General features: G+C 44.4%; 1 protein-coding gene across 1 annotated transcript; it reads right to left on the reverse strand.

Annotated features, from left to right (window-relative positions):
• Positions 1-1,241: 1,241 nt before the first annotated feature.
• On the reverse strand, positions 1,242-7,781 carry LOC115005387 (transmembrane protein 237A-like). Its single transcript, XM_029427185.1, has 8 exons — positions 7,696-7,781; positions 6,869-7,023; positions 6,612-6,732; positions 6,112-6,303; positions 2,256-2,329; positions 2,091-2,178; positions 1,779-1,900; positions 1,242-1,496 (listed from the first exon to the last, which is right to left on the reverse strand). The coding sequence occupies exons 1-8, from the start codon at positions 7,758-7,760 to the stop codon at positions 1,429-1,431; spliced, it is 885 nt and encodes a 294-aa protein (XP_029283045.1). The 5' UTR covers positions 7,761-7,781; the 3' UTR covers positions 1,242-1,428.
• Between the last annotated feature and the right edge of the window lie 9,672 nt (positions 7,782-17,453).

Genomic DNA, 17,453 nt, shown 5'->3' on the forward strand with positions numbered 1-17,453 from the left:
AGGGTCTAAGGACAGAGGGTGTAAGGACAGAGGGTGTAAGGACAGAGGGTGTAAGGACAGAGGGTCTGAGGACAGAGGGTCTAAGGACAGAAGGTCTAAGGACAGAGGGTGTAAGGACAGTGGGTCTAAGGACAGAGGGTGTAAGGACAGAGGGTCTAAGGACAGAGGGTGTAAGGACAGAGGGTCTGAGGACAGAGGGTCTGAGGACAGAGGGTCTAAGGACAGAGGGTCTAAGGACAGAGGGTGTAAAGACAGAGGGTGTAAGGACAGAGGGTCTAAGGACAGAGGGTGTAAGGACAGTGGGTTTAAGGACAGAGGGTGTAAGGACAGAGGGCGTAAGGACAGAGGGCGTAAGGACAGAGGGTCTAAGGACAGAGGGTCTAAGGACAGAGGGTGTAAGGACAGAGGGTCTAAGGACAGAGGGTGTAAGGACAGAGGGTGTAAGGACAGAGGGTCTAAGGACAGAGGGTCTAAGGACAGAGGGTCAAGGACAGAGGGTCTAAGGACAGAGGGTCTAAGGACAGAGGGTCTGAGGACAGAGGGTCTAAGGACAGAGGGTCTAAGGACAGAGGGTGTAAAGACAGAGGGTGTAAGGACAGAGGGTCTAAGGACAGAGGGTGTAAGGACAGAGGGTCTAAGGACAGAGGGTGTAAGGACAGAGGGTGTAAGGACAGAGGGTGTAAGGACAGAGGGTCTGAGGACAGAGGGTCTAAGGACAGAAGGTCTAAGGACAGAGGGTCTAAGGACAGAAGGTCTAAGGACAGAGGGTGTAAGGACAGTGGGTCTAAGGACAGAGGGTGTAAGGACAGAGGGTCTAAGGACAGAGGGTGTAAGGACAGAGGGTCTAAGGACAGAGGGTCTAAGGACAGAGGGTGTAAAGACAGAGGGTGTAAGGACAGAGGGTCTAAGGACAGAGGGTGTAAGGACAGTGGGTTTAAGGACAGAGGGTGTAAGGACAGAGGGCGTAAGGACAGAGGGTCTAAGGACAGAGGGTCTAAGGACAGAGGGTGTAAGGACAGAGGGTCTAAGGACAGAGGGTGTAAGGACAGAGGGTCTAAGGACAGAGGGTCTAAGGACAGAGGGTGTCGTATCTTGTACAGTCTGTAAAGCACACTGAGACAAATGTATAATTTGTGATATTGGGCTATATAAATAAATTTGATTTGATTTGATTTGATTTGACTTGATAAGGGATCATAATTTAACAAATGAGGAACAACTGAAAGCTGCTACTGTACATATACTGTAATTATTTATTTACAAAATCATACTCAGGAAAACAAAGTGCTAGATTTACATTTTGTACAAAAGAAATACATTGAATAAATTAACAAGATCACTGATTTTGAGTCAGAACGTCAGACATACAGACAGACAGACAGACAGACAGACAGACAGACAGACAGACAGACAGACAGAGACAGATTTTCAGGCAGGGATGTCCAGGTTCTCGTCTCCTCTCGGGTCTCCCTCCACTTCCATTGTCATCAAAAACTCTGCAAGGAAAAAAATAGAACTCTCATCCACCTTAATACTTCACTCTCTGCAGGATTGAAATACTTACTCTGGCGGCATCTGGTGGTAGTATCCAGAACAAACCAAAACATGCAGCTATATTTCCTGAAAACCTGCTTTATAGCATAACAACATAAACAAATCTATGCATCAAACATGCATTTCACCAAAGCTTTACTATTTAAAATAAGTCAGAGGAGAAGTGTTGAAATACAGAGGATCATTTAGTGGGGTAACCTGACAGTAAAGATATCTCCGCCGACCTTCTGTGTAGTCGATGTCGGGCCGGGTGGAGACAACAGCCCAGGCCAGGCCCACCAACAGCGCCACCACCAGGTTCACGACAATCCACGGCCGTAGGATCTGCTGCTCTGAGCCTGGAGGCCTGCAGGAGGCGACGGGAAATATAAAACAATAAATACAATACCATACAGTACAGTATGGTATTGTTTTACTGTACTGTACTGTACTGTACTGTACTGTACTGTACTGTACTGTACTGTACTGTACTGTACTGTACTGTACAGGTGGTTTATTGTTACCCACAGTGACTCTGACACACAGCAGATTCTCACCACAGAGTCTCGTTGGCTGTTGGATAAAGGTTGATGCGATCGCTGGTCATCTGCTGACTGAGGGACAGGATCAGGGCTATAAAATATACTGAACACAGAGAGAAGAGTTGTTATTATACATCTTATTCATCTTCATCTTCTTCATCTTCTTCTTGTCTCACTTACAGAAAGAAGCCAGAGCGGCAGGGTCCAGCGTGAGGAAGCCTCTCAGAGCCATGGAGGCTTTGGCCAGATTCACCCTGCAGCAGAGAACACACAGCTGAAGTACTTAAACTTTACATGAGGTTTTCAAATTATATGTTTTATTGTGTTGATCTTATAGAATATGATGCATTGTGTAACACACACATTAATGTAACAGGAACATGTAACACACACATTAATGTAGCAGGAACATGTAACACACATATTAATGTAACAGGAACATGTAACACACACATTAATGTAACAGGAACATGTAACACACACATTAATGTAACAGGAACATGTAACACACATTAATGTAACAGGAACATGTAACACACACATTAATGTAACAGGAACATGTAACACACACATTAATGTAGCAGGAACATGTAACACACATATTAATGTAACAGGAACATGTAACACACACATTAATGTAGCAGGAACATGTAACACACACATTAATGTAACAGGAACATGTAACACACACATTAATGTAAGAGAAACATGTAACACACACATTAATGTAAGAGGAACATGTAACACACACATTAATGTAACAGGAACATGTAACACACACATTAATGCAACAGGAACATGTAACACACACATTAATGTAACAGGAACATGTAACACACATTAATGTAACAGGAACATGTAACACACACATTAATGTAAGAGGAACATGTAACACACACATTAATGTAACAGGAACATGTAACACACACATTAATGTAGCAGGAACATGTAACACACATTAATGTAGCAGGAACATGTAACACACACATTAATGTAACATGAACATGTAACACACACATTAATGTAACAGGAACATGTAACACACATTAATGTAACAGGAACATGTAACACACACATTAATGTAACAGGAACATGTAACACACACATTAATGTAACAGGAACATGTAACACACTAATGTAACAGGAACATGTAACACACATTAATGTAACAGGAACATGTAACACACATTAATGTAACAGGAACATGTAACACACACATTAATGTAGTAGGAACATGTAACACACATTAATGTAGCAGGAACATGTAACACACACATTAATGTAACATGAACATGTAACACACACACATTAATGTAACAGGAACATGTAACACACATTAATGTAACAGGAACATGTAACACACACATTAATGTAACAGGAACATGTAACACACACATTAATGTAGCAGGAACATGTAACACACACACATTAATGCAGCAGGAACATGTAACACACACATTAATGTTACAGGAACATGTAACACACACATTAATGTAACAGGAACATGTAACACACACACTAATGTAACAGGAACATGTAACACACACATTAATGTAACAGGAACATGTAACACACACATTAATGTAACATGAACATGTAACACACACATTAATGTAACAGGAACATGTAACACACATTAATGTAACAGGAACATGTAACACACACATTAATGTAACAGGAACATGTAACACACATTAATGTAACAGGAACATGTAACACACACATTAATGTAACAGGAACATGTAACACACACACTAATGTAACAGGAACATGTAACACACACACACTAATGTAACAGGAACATGTAACACACACATTAATGTAACAGGAACATGTAACACACATTAATGTAACAGGAACATGTAACACACATTAATGTAGCAGGAACATGTAACACACACATTAATGTAACATGAACATGTAACACACACATTAATGTAACAGGAACATGTAACACACATTAATGTAACAGGAACATGTAACAAACACATTAATGTAACAGGAACATGTAACACACATTAATGTAACAGGAACATGTAACACACACATTAATGTAACATGAACATGTAACACACACACATTAATGTAACAGGAACATGTAACACACTAATGTAACAGGAACATGTAACACACATTAATGTAACAGGAACATGTAACACACACATTAATGTAGCAGGAACATGTAACACACATTAATGTAGCAGGAACATGTAACACACACATTAATGTAACATGAACATGTAACACACACACATTAATGTAACAGGAACATGTAACACACATTAATGTAACAGGAACATGTAACACACATTAATGTAACAGGAACATGTAACACACACATTAATGTAACAGGAACATGTAACACACATTAATGTAACAGGAACATGTAAAAACACACATTAATGTAACAGGAACATGTAACACACATTAATGTAACAGGAACATGTAACACACACATTAATGTAACAGGAACATGTAACACACACTAATGTAACAGGAACATGTAACACACACATTAATGTAACAGGAACATGTAACACACATTAATGTAACAGGAACATGTAACACACATTAATGTAGCAGGAACATGTAACACACACATCAATGTAACAGGAACATGTAACACACACATTAATGTAACAGGAACATGTAACACACATTAATGTAACAGGAACATGTAACACACACATTAATGTAACAGGAACATGTAACACACACACTAATGTAACAGGAACATGTAACACACACATTAATGTAACAGGAACATGTAACACACACATTAATGTAACATGAACATGTAACACACACATTAATGTAACAGGAACATGTAACACACTAATGTAACAGGAACATGTAACACACATTAATGTAACAGGAACATGTAACACACATTAATGTAACAGGAACATGTAACACACACATTAATGTAACAGGAACATGTAACACACACATTAATGTAACAGGAACATGTAACACACATTAATGCAACAGGAACATGTAACACACACATTAATGTAACAGGAACATGTAACACACACATTAATGTAACAGGAACATGTAACACACACATTAATGTAACAGGAACATGTAACACACATTAATGCAACAGGAACATGTAACACACACATTAATGTAACAGGAACATGTAACACACACATTAATGTAACAGGAACATGTAACACACACATTAATGCAACAGGAACATGTAACACACACATTAATGTAACAGGAACATGTAACCCACACATTAATGTAACATGAACATGTAACACACACATTAATGTAACATGAACATGTAACACACACATTAATGTACATGAACATGTAACCCACACATTAATGTAACATGAACATGTAACACCAACATTAATGTAACATGAACATGTAACCCACACATTATGTAACATGATTATGTAACACACTATTAATGTAACAGGAACATGTAAACACACTAATGTAACAGGAACATGTAACACACTAATGTAACAGGAACATGTAACACACTAATGTAACAGGAACATGTAACACACACATTAATGGCAGCAGGAAACATGTAACACACACATTAATGTAACAGGAACATGTAACACACACATTAATGCAACAGGAACATGTAACACACAAATTAATGTAACAGGAACATGTAACACACACATTAATGTAACAGGAACATGTAACACACACATTAATGTAACAGGAAACATGTAACACACACATTAATGTAACAGGAACATGTAACACACACATTAATGAAAACAGGAACATGTAACACACACATTAATGTAACATGAACATGTAACACACACATTAATGTAACATGAACATGTAACACACACATTAATGTAACAGGATTATGTAACACACACATTAATGTAACAGGAACATGTAACACACACATTAATGTAACATTAACATGTAACACACACATTAATGTAACAGGAACATGTAACACACATTAATGTAACAGGATTATGTAACACACACATGTTGGAACATGTATTTTCTCAGTGTGGTATTAGTACTTGTACACACAGACCTGTCGAATGCGGACACAGTGCTGATGGCCAGCAGCAGGTACAGCAGAGACTGAGCCGGGTAGGCCAGCAGGTGGTACTGCTGCAGGAGGTTTGGCAGCGTGGTCATCTGCTCGCCTGCCAGCACATACACAACAATGATGTTCCATACCGCGTAGCCAGCCAGGAACCCGTGAGAGAAGAGACCAATCACCCTGCAGGGGGAGGACACACACACACACACACACACACACACACACACACACACACACACACACACACACACACACACACACAGGATAACATGTAGAGGAGGAGTTTTCTAATAACACATTTTTCTTCAGACATAATAATATTAATGAAATAAAATTAGCTTTATTTATAGAGCACTTTTCATATGAGAGACGTAGCTCGAGCGTTTTACAAACTAGGTTAAAGGCATTTAAAACATTTAAACAACAAGAAATAGACAATTAAATAAAATTAGTTTGAAAAAAGGTTGTGTGCGTGAGTGTGTGCAGACCTGAAGCTGCTGTGGATTCTCATCGCGACGTCTCTGGTGGTCCAGACCTGCCGGGGGTCCATGTAATCGTCCATCATCTCTGAGTGTCGGAGCTGCTCAACTCGCTCTGCCTGGAAACGCCCTGCACACACACACACACACACACACACATGGAGGAAGAACTCAGTGAAGTTTGGAGCAGATCCGAATCACGGATACACAGACTAGTCTCCACTGATGGAAACGTCTCTCCAGCTGTGTGTGTGTTTCACACTCACTGTTCCTCTCCACGAACACTTTGCCCACCGGCTGGCTGTGTCCGTGGGGGGCGGAGAACAGGGACTGCTGGGGGATCGGGGACTGAGCGTCTGTGATGATGTCGTCGTCCTCAGCTTCCAGGTCATTGCTGTAAAGCTCCGGCGCCTTCGCCTTCCTGCCATGTGATACAAGGAAAAGGGTTTGCACGTTACATGTGTAGCCACGCTGCAAATATTTCAAGGATCGGATGCATTGTGATGATTGGTCCAAGACTTGTGCATCAGGGCAGCTGTTCACCCTGCATCCTAATTTCCCAGGTTTTGTGTCCAATAGGAACAAACATTTAGTTCATTGGTTCGGTGGTTCGGTGCTTATTGTGTCTAACCAAGTCTCGCTCAAGCAGAAGTCTCTTCTTGCCGGGAGACACCTGGAAGCATGAGTGGGATGATCCACCAAATCAGGTGCATGTTCCAACTGTTCAAGATGACTTCAGCAATAACACACATGTTGAACTATTCAAAGTGTGTCATCTCAGACCATTTTATTATTTTACTTTACATTGTTTCTAAATGGATATGTTTGCTTATGAGTATCGTGTCGTGGCTGAATATTGAGCAGACTTTAGAGAGATCTCCTGAGTGAGACGAACAGAGCGGACGAAGTGAAAGGTAAAGAAAACCTTTCCATCATGTTGTCAGACACACCAATCTGAGCCGTCAGCTGCAAGAACAGACTCTTAGTGGACGGACATCGACGCTGTCGCTCAATACTCGACCACTTTCACAGAATCATTCACAGAAACATGGAAGCTCCTGAAACATAAAGTCCCTTCAATGCTGGTACTCACTTCTTCCTTTTTGTCTTTCTGGTTACAGCAACAGTTTCCTCTCCGTCCGCGTCCGGCTCGGCCATGTCTCCGTTTGGCACGTGGACGTGTTCTGCTTCCAGATCTCAACAAAATAAAACAGGAACATGAAAACTTTGAAGATGAAAGATTATTATGACTCAAACACAAGAGCATGAAACACACGAGACTCAGGGAGTCAACATGGAAACATTACCTGTATTTACCTAATATTAATATCTAATATTTATACCTAATATTTATATCTGATATTTATACATAATATTTATACCTAATATTTATACATAATATTTATACCTAATATTTATATCTAATATTTATACATAATATTTATATCTAATATTTATACCTAATATTTATATCTAATATTTATACCTAATATTTATATCTGATATTTATACATAATATTTATATCTAATATTTATACCTAATATTTATACCTAATATTTATACATAATATTTATATCTAATATTTATACCTAATATTTATATCTAATATTTATACCTAATATTTATATCTGATATTTATACATAATATTTATACATAATATTTATATCTAATATTTATACCTAATATTTATACATAATATTTATACCTAATATTTATATCTAATATTTATACATAATATTTATATCTAATATTTATACATAATATTTATACCTAATATTTATATCTAATATTTATACATAATATTTATATCTAATATTTATACATAATATTTATATCTAATATTTATACATAATATTTATATCTAATATTTATACCTAATATTTATACATAATATTTATACCTAATATTTATATCTAATATTTATACCTAATATTTATACATAATATTTATACCTAATATTTATATCTAATATTTATACCTAATATTTATACATAATATTTATACATAATATTTATACCTAATATTTATATCTAATATTTATACCTAATATTTATACATAATATTTATACATAATATTTATATCTAATATTTATACCTAATATTTATACATAATATTTATATCTAATATTTATACCTAATATTTATATCTAATATTTATACATAATATTTATATCTAATATTTATACCTAATATTTATATCTAATATTTATACATAATATTTATATCTAATATCTAATTTATATTTAATAGTTACATTTAAACTTCTTGTGTGAAAACTAAAAGTTAAAGTGAGATGAAAACACGAAAACACCATGGTAACGACCTGTCGATCACAGGTAGCCCCACCCTAAAGCAGACGCTGCTTTATACTCTAAATGTTTCCATCAGTTACTAAATGAACATCATGTTGAAGAAGACTTGAAACTACAGATTGAGACATAAACTCGTCAGGAAAATGTTACTGAGGTAATAAATCAAGAGAGAAGAAGAAACATTTTCTCATAGACTTCTTTACAGAGGAGTCTCCTCCTGCTGGATGTTACAGAGGAGTCTCCTCCTGCTGGATGTTACAGAGGAGTCTCCTCCTACTGGATGTTACAGAGGAGTCTCCTCCTACTGGATGTTACAGAGGAGTCTCCTCCTGCTGGATGTTACAGAGGAGTCTCCTGCTGCTGGATGTTACAGAGGAGTCTCCTCCTGCTGGATGTTACAGAGGAGTCTCCTCCTGCTGGATGTTACAGAGGAGTCTCCTGCTGCTGGATGTTACAGAGGAGTCTCCTCCTACTGGATGTTACAGAGGAGTCTCCTCCTGCTGGATGTTACAGAGGAGTCTCCTCCTGCTGGATGTTACAGAGGAGTCTCCTGCTGCTGGATGTTACAGAGGAGTCTCCTCCTGCTGGATGTTACAGAGGAGTCTCCTCCTGCTGGATGTTACAGAGGAGTCTCCTGCTGCTGGATGTTACAGAGGAGTCTCCTGCTGCTGGATGTTACAGAGGAGTCTCCTGCTGCTGGATGTTACAGAGGAGTCTCCTCCTGCTGGATGTTACAGAGGAGTCTCCTGCTGGATGTTACAGAGGAGTCTCCTGCTGGATGTTACAGAGGAGTCTCCTCCTGCTGGATGTTACAGAGGAGTCTCCTGCTGGATGTTACAGAGGAGTTCCTGCTGGATGTTACAGAGGAGTCTCCTGCTGGATGTTACAGAGGAGTCTCCTCCTGCTGGATGTTACAGAGGAGTCTCCTGCTGGATGTTACAGAGGAGTCTCCTCCTGCTGGATGTTACAGAGGAGTCTCCTCCTGCTGGATGTTACAGAGGAGTCTCCTCCTGCTGGATGTTACAGAGGAGTCTCCTGCTGCTGGATGTTACAGAGGAGTCTCCTGCTGCTGGATGTTACAGAGGAGTCTCCTGCTGGATGTTACAGAGGAGTCTCCTGCTGCTGGATGTTACAGAGGAGTCTCCTGCTGGATGTTACAGAGGAGTCTCCTGCTGGATGTTACAGAGGAGTCTCCTGCTGGATGTTACAGAGGAGTCTCCTGCTGGATGTTACAGAGGAGTCTCCTCCTGCTGGATGTTACAGAGGAGTCTCCTGCTGGATGTTACAGAGGAGTCTCCTGCTGGATGTTACAGAGGAGTCTCCTCCTGCTGGATGTTACAGAGGAGTCTCCTCCTGCTGGATGTTACAGAGGAGTCTCCTGCTGGATATTACAGAGGAGTCTCCTGCTGGATGTTACAGAGGAGTCTCCTCCTGCTGGATGTTACAGAGGAGTCTCCTCCTGCTGGATGTTACAGAGGAGTCTCCTCCTACTGGATGTTACAGAGGAGTCTCCTCCTGCTGGATGTTACAGAGGAGTCTCCTGCTGCTGGATGTTACAGAGGAGTCTCCTGCTGGATGTTACAGAGGAGTCTCCTCCTGCTGGATGTTACAGAGGAGTCTCCTCCTGCTGGATGTTACAGAGGAGTCTCCTCCTGCTGGATGTTACAGAGGAGTCTCTTGCTGCTGGATGTTACAGAGGAGTCTCTTGCTGGATGTTACAGAGGAGTCTCCTGCTGGATGTTACAGAGGAGTCTCCTGCTGCTGGATGTTACAGAGGAGTCTCCTCCTGCTGGATGTTACAGAGGAGTCTCCTGCTGGATGTTACAGAGGAGTCTCCTGCTGGATGTTACAGAGGAGTCTCCTCCTGCTGGATGTTACAGAGGAGTCTCCTCCTGCTGGATGTTACAGAGGAGTCTCCTCCTGCTGGATGTTACAGAGGAGTCTCCTGCTGGATGTTACAGAGGAGTCTCCTCCTGCTGGATGTTACAGAGGAGTCTCCTCCTGCTGGATGTTACAGAGGAGTCTCTTGCTGCTGGATGTTACAGAGGAGTCTCCTGCTGGATGTTACAGAGGAGTCTCTTGCTGATGGATGTTACAGAGGAGTCTCCTGCTGGATATTACAGAGGAGTCTCTTGCTGCTGGATGTTACAGAGGAGTCTCCTGCTGGATGTTACAGAGGAGTCTCCTGCTGGATGTTACAGAGGAGTCTCCTGCTGGATGTTACAGAGGAGTCTCTTGCTGCTGGATGTTACAGAGGAGTCTCTTGCTGCTGGATGTTACAGAGGAGTCTCTTGCTGCTGGATGTTACAGAGGAGTCTCCTCCTGCTGGATGTTACAGAGGAGTCTCTTGCTGGATGTTACAGAGGAGTCTCCTGCTGCTGGATGTTACAGAGGAGTCTCCTGCTGGATGTTACAGAGGAGTCTCCTGCTGCTGGATGTTACAGAGGAGTCTCCTGCTGGATGTTACAGAGGAGTCTCCTGTTGCTGGATGTTACAGAGGAGTCTCCTGCTGGATGTTACAGAGGAGTCTCCTCCTGCTGGATGTTACAGAGGAGTCTCCTGCTGGATGTTACAGAGGAGTCTCTTGCTGGATGTTACAGAGGAGTCTCCTGCTGGATGTTACAGAGGAGTCTCCTCCTGCTGGATGTTACAGAGGAGTCTCCTGCTGGATGTTACAGAGGAGTCTCCTGCTGCTGGATGTTACAGAGGAGTCTCCTGTTGCTGGATGTTACAGAGGAGTCTCCTCCTGGATGTTACAGAGGAGTCTCCTGCTGCTGGATGTTACAGAGGAGTCTCCTGCTGGATGTTACAGAGGAGTCTCCTCCTGCTGGATGTTACAGAGGAGTCTCCTGCTGGATGTTACAGAGGAGTCTCCTGCTGGATGTTACAGAGGAGTCTCTTGCTGGATGCTACAGAGGAGTCTCCTGCTGGATGTTACAGAGGAGTCTCCTCCTGCTGGATGTTACAGAGGAGTCTCCTGCTGGATGTTACAGAGGAGTCTCCTGCTGGATGTTACAGAGGAGTCTCCTCCTGCTGGATGTTACAGAGGAGTCTCCTGCTGGATGTTACAGAGGAGTCTCCTGCTGGATGTTACAGAGGAGTCTCCTCCTGCTGGATGTTACAGAGGAGTCTCCTCCTGCTGGATGTTACAGAGGAGTCTCCTCCTGCTGGATGTTACAGAGGAGTCTCCTGCTGCTGGATGTTACAGAGGAGTCTCCTGCTGCTGGATGTTACAGAGGAGTCTCCTGCTGGATGTTACAGAGGAGTCTCCTGCTGGATGTTACAGAGGAGTCTCCTGCTGGATGTTACAGAGGAGTCTCCTGCTGGATGTTACAGAGGAGTCTCCTGCTGGATGTTACAGAGGAGTCTCCTGCTGGATGTTACAGAGGAGTCTCCTGCTGGATGTTACAGAGGAGTCTCCTCCTGCTGGATGTTACAGAGGAGTCTCCTGCTGGATGTTACAGAGGAGTCTCCTGCTGGATGTTACAGAGGAGTCTCCTCCTGCTGGATGTTACAGAGGAGTCTCCTCCTGCTGGATGTTACAGAGGAGTCTCCTCCTGCTGGATGTTACAGAGGAGTCTCCTGCTGGATATTACAGAGGAGTCTCCTGCTGGATGTTACAGAGGAGTCTCCTCCTGCTGGATGTTACAGAGGAGTCTCCTCCTGCTGGATGTTACAGAGGAGTCTCCTGCTGGATGTTACAGAGGAGTCTCCTCCTGCTGGATGTTACAGAGGAGTCTCCTCCTACTGGATGTTACAGAGGAGTCTCCTCCTGCTGGATGTTACAGAGGAGTCTCCTGCTGCTGGATGTTACAGAGGAGTCTCCTGCTGGATGTTACAGAGGAGTCTCCTCCTGCTGGATGTTACAGAGGAGTCTCCTCCTGCTGGATGTTACAGAGGAGTCTCTTGCTGCTGGATGTTACAGAGGAGTCTCTTGCTGGATGTTACAGAGGAGTCTCCTGCTGGATGTTACAGAGGAGTCTCCTGCTGCTGGATGTTACAGAGGAGTCTCCTCCTGCTGGATGTTACAGAGGAGTCTCCTGCTGGATGTTACAGAGGAGTCTCCTGCTGGATGTTACAGAGGAGTCTCCTCCTGCTGGATGTTACAGAGGAGTCTCCTCCTGCTGGATGTTACAGAGGAGTCTCCTCCTGCTGGATGTTACAGAGGAGTCTCCTGCTGGATGTTACAGAGGAGTCTCCTCCTGCTGGATGTTACAGAGGAGTCTCCTCCTGCTGGATGTTACAGAGGAGTCTCTTGCTGCTGGATGTTACAGAGGAGTCTCCTGCTGGATGTTACAGAGGAGTCTCTTGCTGATGGATGTTACAGAGGAGTCTCCTGCTGGATATTACAGAGGAGTCTCTTGCTGCTGGATGTTACAGAGGAGTCTCCTGCTGGATGTTACAGAGGAGTCTCCTGCTGGATGTTACAGAGGAGTCTCCTGCTGGATGTTACAGAGGAGTCTCTTGCTGCTGGATGTTACAGAGGAGTCTCTTGCTGCTGGATGTTACAGAGGAGTCTCTTGCTGCTGGATGTTACAGAGGAGTCTCCTCCTGCTGGATGTTACAGAGGAGTCTCTTGCTGGATGTTACAGAGGAGTCTCCTGCTGCTGGATGTTACAGAGGAGTCTCCTGCTGGATGTTACAGAGGAGTCCTCCTGCTGCTGGATGTTACAGAGGAGTCTCCTGCTGGATGTTACAGAGGAGTCTCCTCCTGCTGGATGTTACAGAGGAGTCTCCTGCTGGATGTTACAGAGGAGTTTCCTGCTGGATGTTACAGAGGAGTCTCCTGCTGGATGTTACAGAGGAGTCTCTCCTGCTGGATGTTACAGAGGAGTCTCCTGCTGGATGTTACAGAGGAGTCTCCTCCTGCTGGATGTTACAGAGGAGTCTCCTCCTGCTGGATGTTACAGAGGAGTCTCCTCCTGCTGGATGTTACAGAGGAGTCTCCTGCTGCTGGATGTTACAGAGGAGTCTCCTGCTGCTGGATGTTACAGAGGAGTCTCCTGCTGGATGTTACAGAGGAGTCTCCTGCTGCTGGATGTTACAGAGGAGTCTCCTGCTGGATGTTACAGAGGAGTCTCCTGCTGGATGTTACAGAGGAGTCTCCTGCTGGATGTTACAGAGGAGTCTCCTGCTGGATGTTACAGAGGAGTCTCCTCCTGCTGGATGTTACAGAGGAGTCTCCTGCTGGATGTTACAGAGGAGTCTCCTGCTGGATGTTACAGAGGAGTCTCCTCCTGCTGGATGTTACAGAGGAGTCTCCTCCTGCTGGATGTTACAGAGGAGTCTCCTCCTGCTGGATGTTACAGAGGAGTCTCCTGCTGGATATTACAGAGGAGTCTCCTGCTGGATGTTACAGAGGAGTCTCCTCCTGCTGGATGTTACAGAGGAGTCTCCTCCTGCTGGATGTTACAGAGGAGTCTCCTCCTACTGGATGTTACAGAGGAGTCTCCTCCTGCTGGATGTTACAGAGGAGTCTCCTGCTGCTGGATATTACAGAGGAGTCTCCTGCTGGATGTTACAGAGGAGTCTCCTCCTGCTGGATGTTACAGAGGAGTCTCCTCCTGCTGGATGTTACAGAGGAGTCTCCTCCTGCTGGATGTACAGAGGAGTCTCTTGCTGCTGGATGTTACAGAGGAGTCTCTTGCTGGATGTTACAGAGGAGTCTCCTGCTGGATGTTACAGAGGAGTCTCCTGCTGCTGGATGTTACAGAGGAGTCTCCTCCTGCTGGATGTTACAGAGGAGTCTCCTGCTGGATGTTACAGAGGAGTCTCCTGCTGGATGTTACAGAGGAGTCTCCTCCTGCTGGATGTTACAGAGGAGTCTCCTCCTGCTGGATGTTACAGAGGAGTCTCCTCCTGCTGGATGTTACAGAGGAGTCTCCTGCTGGATGTTACAGAGGAGTCTCCTCCTGCTGGATGTTACAGAGGAGTCTCCTCCTGCTGGATTACAGAGGAGTCTCTTGCTGCTGGATGTTACAGAGGAGTCTCCTGCTGGATGTTACAGAGGAGTCTCTTGCTGATGGATGTTACAGAGGAGTCTCCTGCTGGATATTACAGAGGAGTCTCTTGCTGCTGGATGTTACAGAGGAGTCTCCTGCTGGATGTTACAGAGGAGTCTCCTGCTGGATGTTACAGAGGAGTCTCCTGCTGGATGTTACAGAGGAGTCTCTTGCTGCTGGATGTTACAGAGGAGTCTCTTGCTGCTGGATGTTACAGAGGAGTCTCTTGCTGCTGGATGTTACAGAGGAGTCTCCTCCTGCTGGATGTTACAGAGGAGTCTCTTGCTGGATGTTACAGAGGAGTCTCCTGCTGCTGGATGTTACAGAGGAGTCTCCTGCTGGATGTTACAGAGGAGTCTCCTGCTGCTGGATGTTACAGAGGAGTCTCCTGCTGGATGTTACAGAGGAGTCTCCTGTTGCTGGATGTTACAGAGGAGTCTCCTGCTGGATGTTACAGAGGAGTCTCCTCCTGCTGGATGTTACAGAGGAGTCTCCTGCTGGATGTTACAGGAGGAGTCTCTTGCTGGATGTTACAGAGGAGTCTCCTGCTGGATGTTACAGAGGAGTCTCCTCTGCTGAGATGTTACAGAGGAGTCTCCTGCCTGGATGTTACAGAGGAGTCTCCTGCTGCTGGATGTTTACAGAGGAGTCTCCTGTTGCTGGGATGTTTACAGAGGATCTCCTCCTGGATGTTACAGAGGAGTCTCCTGCTGCTGGATGTTACAGAGGAGTCTCCTGCTGGCATGTTACAGAGGAGTATCCTCCTGCTGGATGTTACAGAGGAGTCTCCTGCTGGATGGTACAGAGGAGTCTCTCGCCTGCTGGATGGTTACAAGAGGAGTCTCTTGCTGGATGCTACAGAGGAGTCTCCTGCCTGGAATGTTACAGAGATCTCCTCCTGGCTGGATTTACAGAGGAGTCTCCTGCTGGATGTTACAGAGGAGTGCTCCTGCCTGGAAGGTTACAGAGGAGTCTCCTTCCTGCTGGATGTTACAGAGGAGTCTCCTCCTCTGGATGTTACAGAGAGTCTCCTCCTGCTGGATGTTACAGAGGAGTCTCCTGCTGGATATTACAGAGGAGTCTCCTGCTGGATGTTACAGAGGAGTCTCCTCCTGCTGGATGTTACAGAGGAGTCTCCTCCTGCTGGATGTTACAGAGAGTCTCCTGCCTGGATGTTACAGAGGAGTCTCCTCCTGCTGGATGTTACAGAGGAGTCTCCTCTACTGGATGTTACAGAGGAGTCTCTCCTGCTGGATGTTACAGAGGCTCCTGCTGCTGGATGTTACAGAGGAGTCTCCTGCTGGATGTTACAGAGAGTCTCCTCTGCTGGATGTTACAGAGAGTCTCCTCCTGCTGGATGTTACAGAGGAGTCTCTTGCTGCTGGATGTTACAGAGGAGTCTCTTGCTGGATGTACAGAGGAGTCTCCTGCTGGATGTTACAGAGGAGTCTCCTGCTGCTGGATGTTACAGAGAGTCTCCTCTGCTGGATGTTACAGAGGAGTCTCCTGCTTGGATGTTACAGAGGAGTCTCCTGCTGGATGTTACAGAGGAGTCTCCTCCTGCTGGATGTTACAGAGGAGTCTCCTCCTGCTGGATGTTACAGAGGAGTCTCCTCCTGCTGGATGTTACAGAGGAGTCTCCTGCTGGATGTTACAGAGGAGTCTCCTCCTGCTGGAATGTTACAGAGGTCTCCTCCTGCTGGATGTTACAGAGGAGTCTCCTCCTGCTGGATGTTACAGAGGAGTCTCCTGCTGGATATTACAGAGGAGTCTCCTGCTGGATGTTACAGAGGAGTCTCCTCCTGCTGGATGTTACAGAGGAGTCTCCTCCTGCTGGATGTTACAGAGGAGTCTCCTGCGGATGTTACAGAGGAGTCTCCTCCTGCTGGATGTTACAGAGGAGTCTCCTCCTACTGGATGTTACAGAGGAGTCTCCTCCTGCTGATGTTACAGAGGAGTCTCCTGCTGCTGCTGGATGTTACAGAGGAGTCTCCTGCTGGATGTTACAGAGGAGTCTCCTCCTGCTGGATTTTACAGAGGAGTCTCCTCCTGCTGGATGTTACAGAGGAGTCTCCTGCTGCTGGATGTTACAGAGGAGTCTCTGCTGGATGTTACAGAGGATCCTCCTGCTGGATGTTACAGAGGAGTCTCCTGCTGCTGGATGTTACAGAGGAGTCTCCTCCTGCTGGATGTTACAGAGGAGTCTCCTGCTGGATGTTACAGAGGAGTCTCCTGCTGGATGTTACAGAGGAGTCTCCTCCTGCTGGAGTTACAGAGGAGTCTCCTCCTGCTGGATGTTACAGAGGAGTCTCTCCTGCTGGATGTTACAGAGGAGTCTCCTGCTGGATGTTACAGAGGAGTCTCCTCCTGCTGGATGTTACAGAGGATCTCCTCCTGCTGGATGTTACAGAGGAGTCTCTTGCTGCTGGATGTTACAGAGGAGTCTCCTGCTGGATGTTACAGAGGAGTCTCTGCTGATGGATGTTACAGAGGAGTCTCCTGCTGGATGTACAGAGGAGTCTCTTGCTGCTGGAT

The sequence above is a fragment of the Cottoperca gobio genome, unplaced genomic scaffold (assembly GCF_900634415.1).
Source record: "Cottoperca gobio unplaced genomic scaffold, fCotGob3.1 fCotGob3_296arrow_ctg1, whole genome shotgun sequence".
In the NCBI taxonomy this organism is placed as follows: domain Eukaryota; kingdom Metazoa; phylum Chordata; class Actinopteri; order Perciformes; family Bovichtidae; genus Cottoperca; species Cottoperca gobio.

Excerpts from the sequence above, each read along its gene's own strand:
- LOC115005387 (XM_029427185.1), bottom strand. The coding sequence starts at position 7,760 with ATGGCCGAGCCGGACGCGGACGGAGAGGAAACTGTTGCTGTAACCAGA. Across the intron at positions 2,179-2,255 it reads TGCCGCTCTGGCTTCTTTCT|TATATTTTATAGCCCTGATC; the intron begins GTAAGTGAGACA and ends CTCTGTGTTCAG. Across the intron at positions 1,497-1,778 it reads CGACATCGACTACACAGAAG|AGTTTTTGATGACAATGGAA; the intron begins GTCGGCGGAGAT and ends TTTTCCTTGCAG.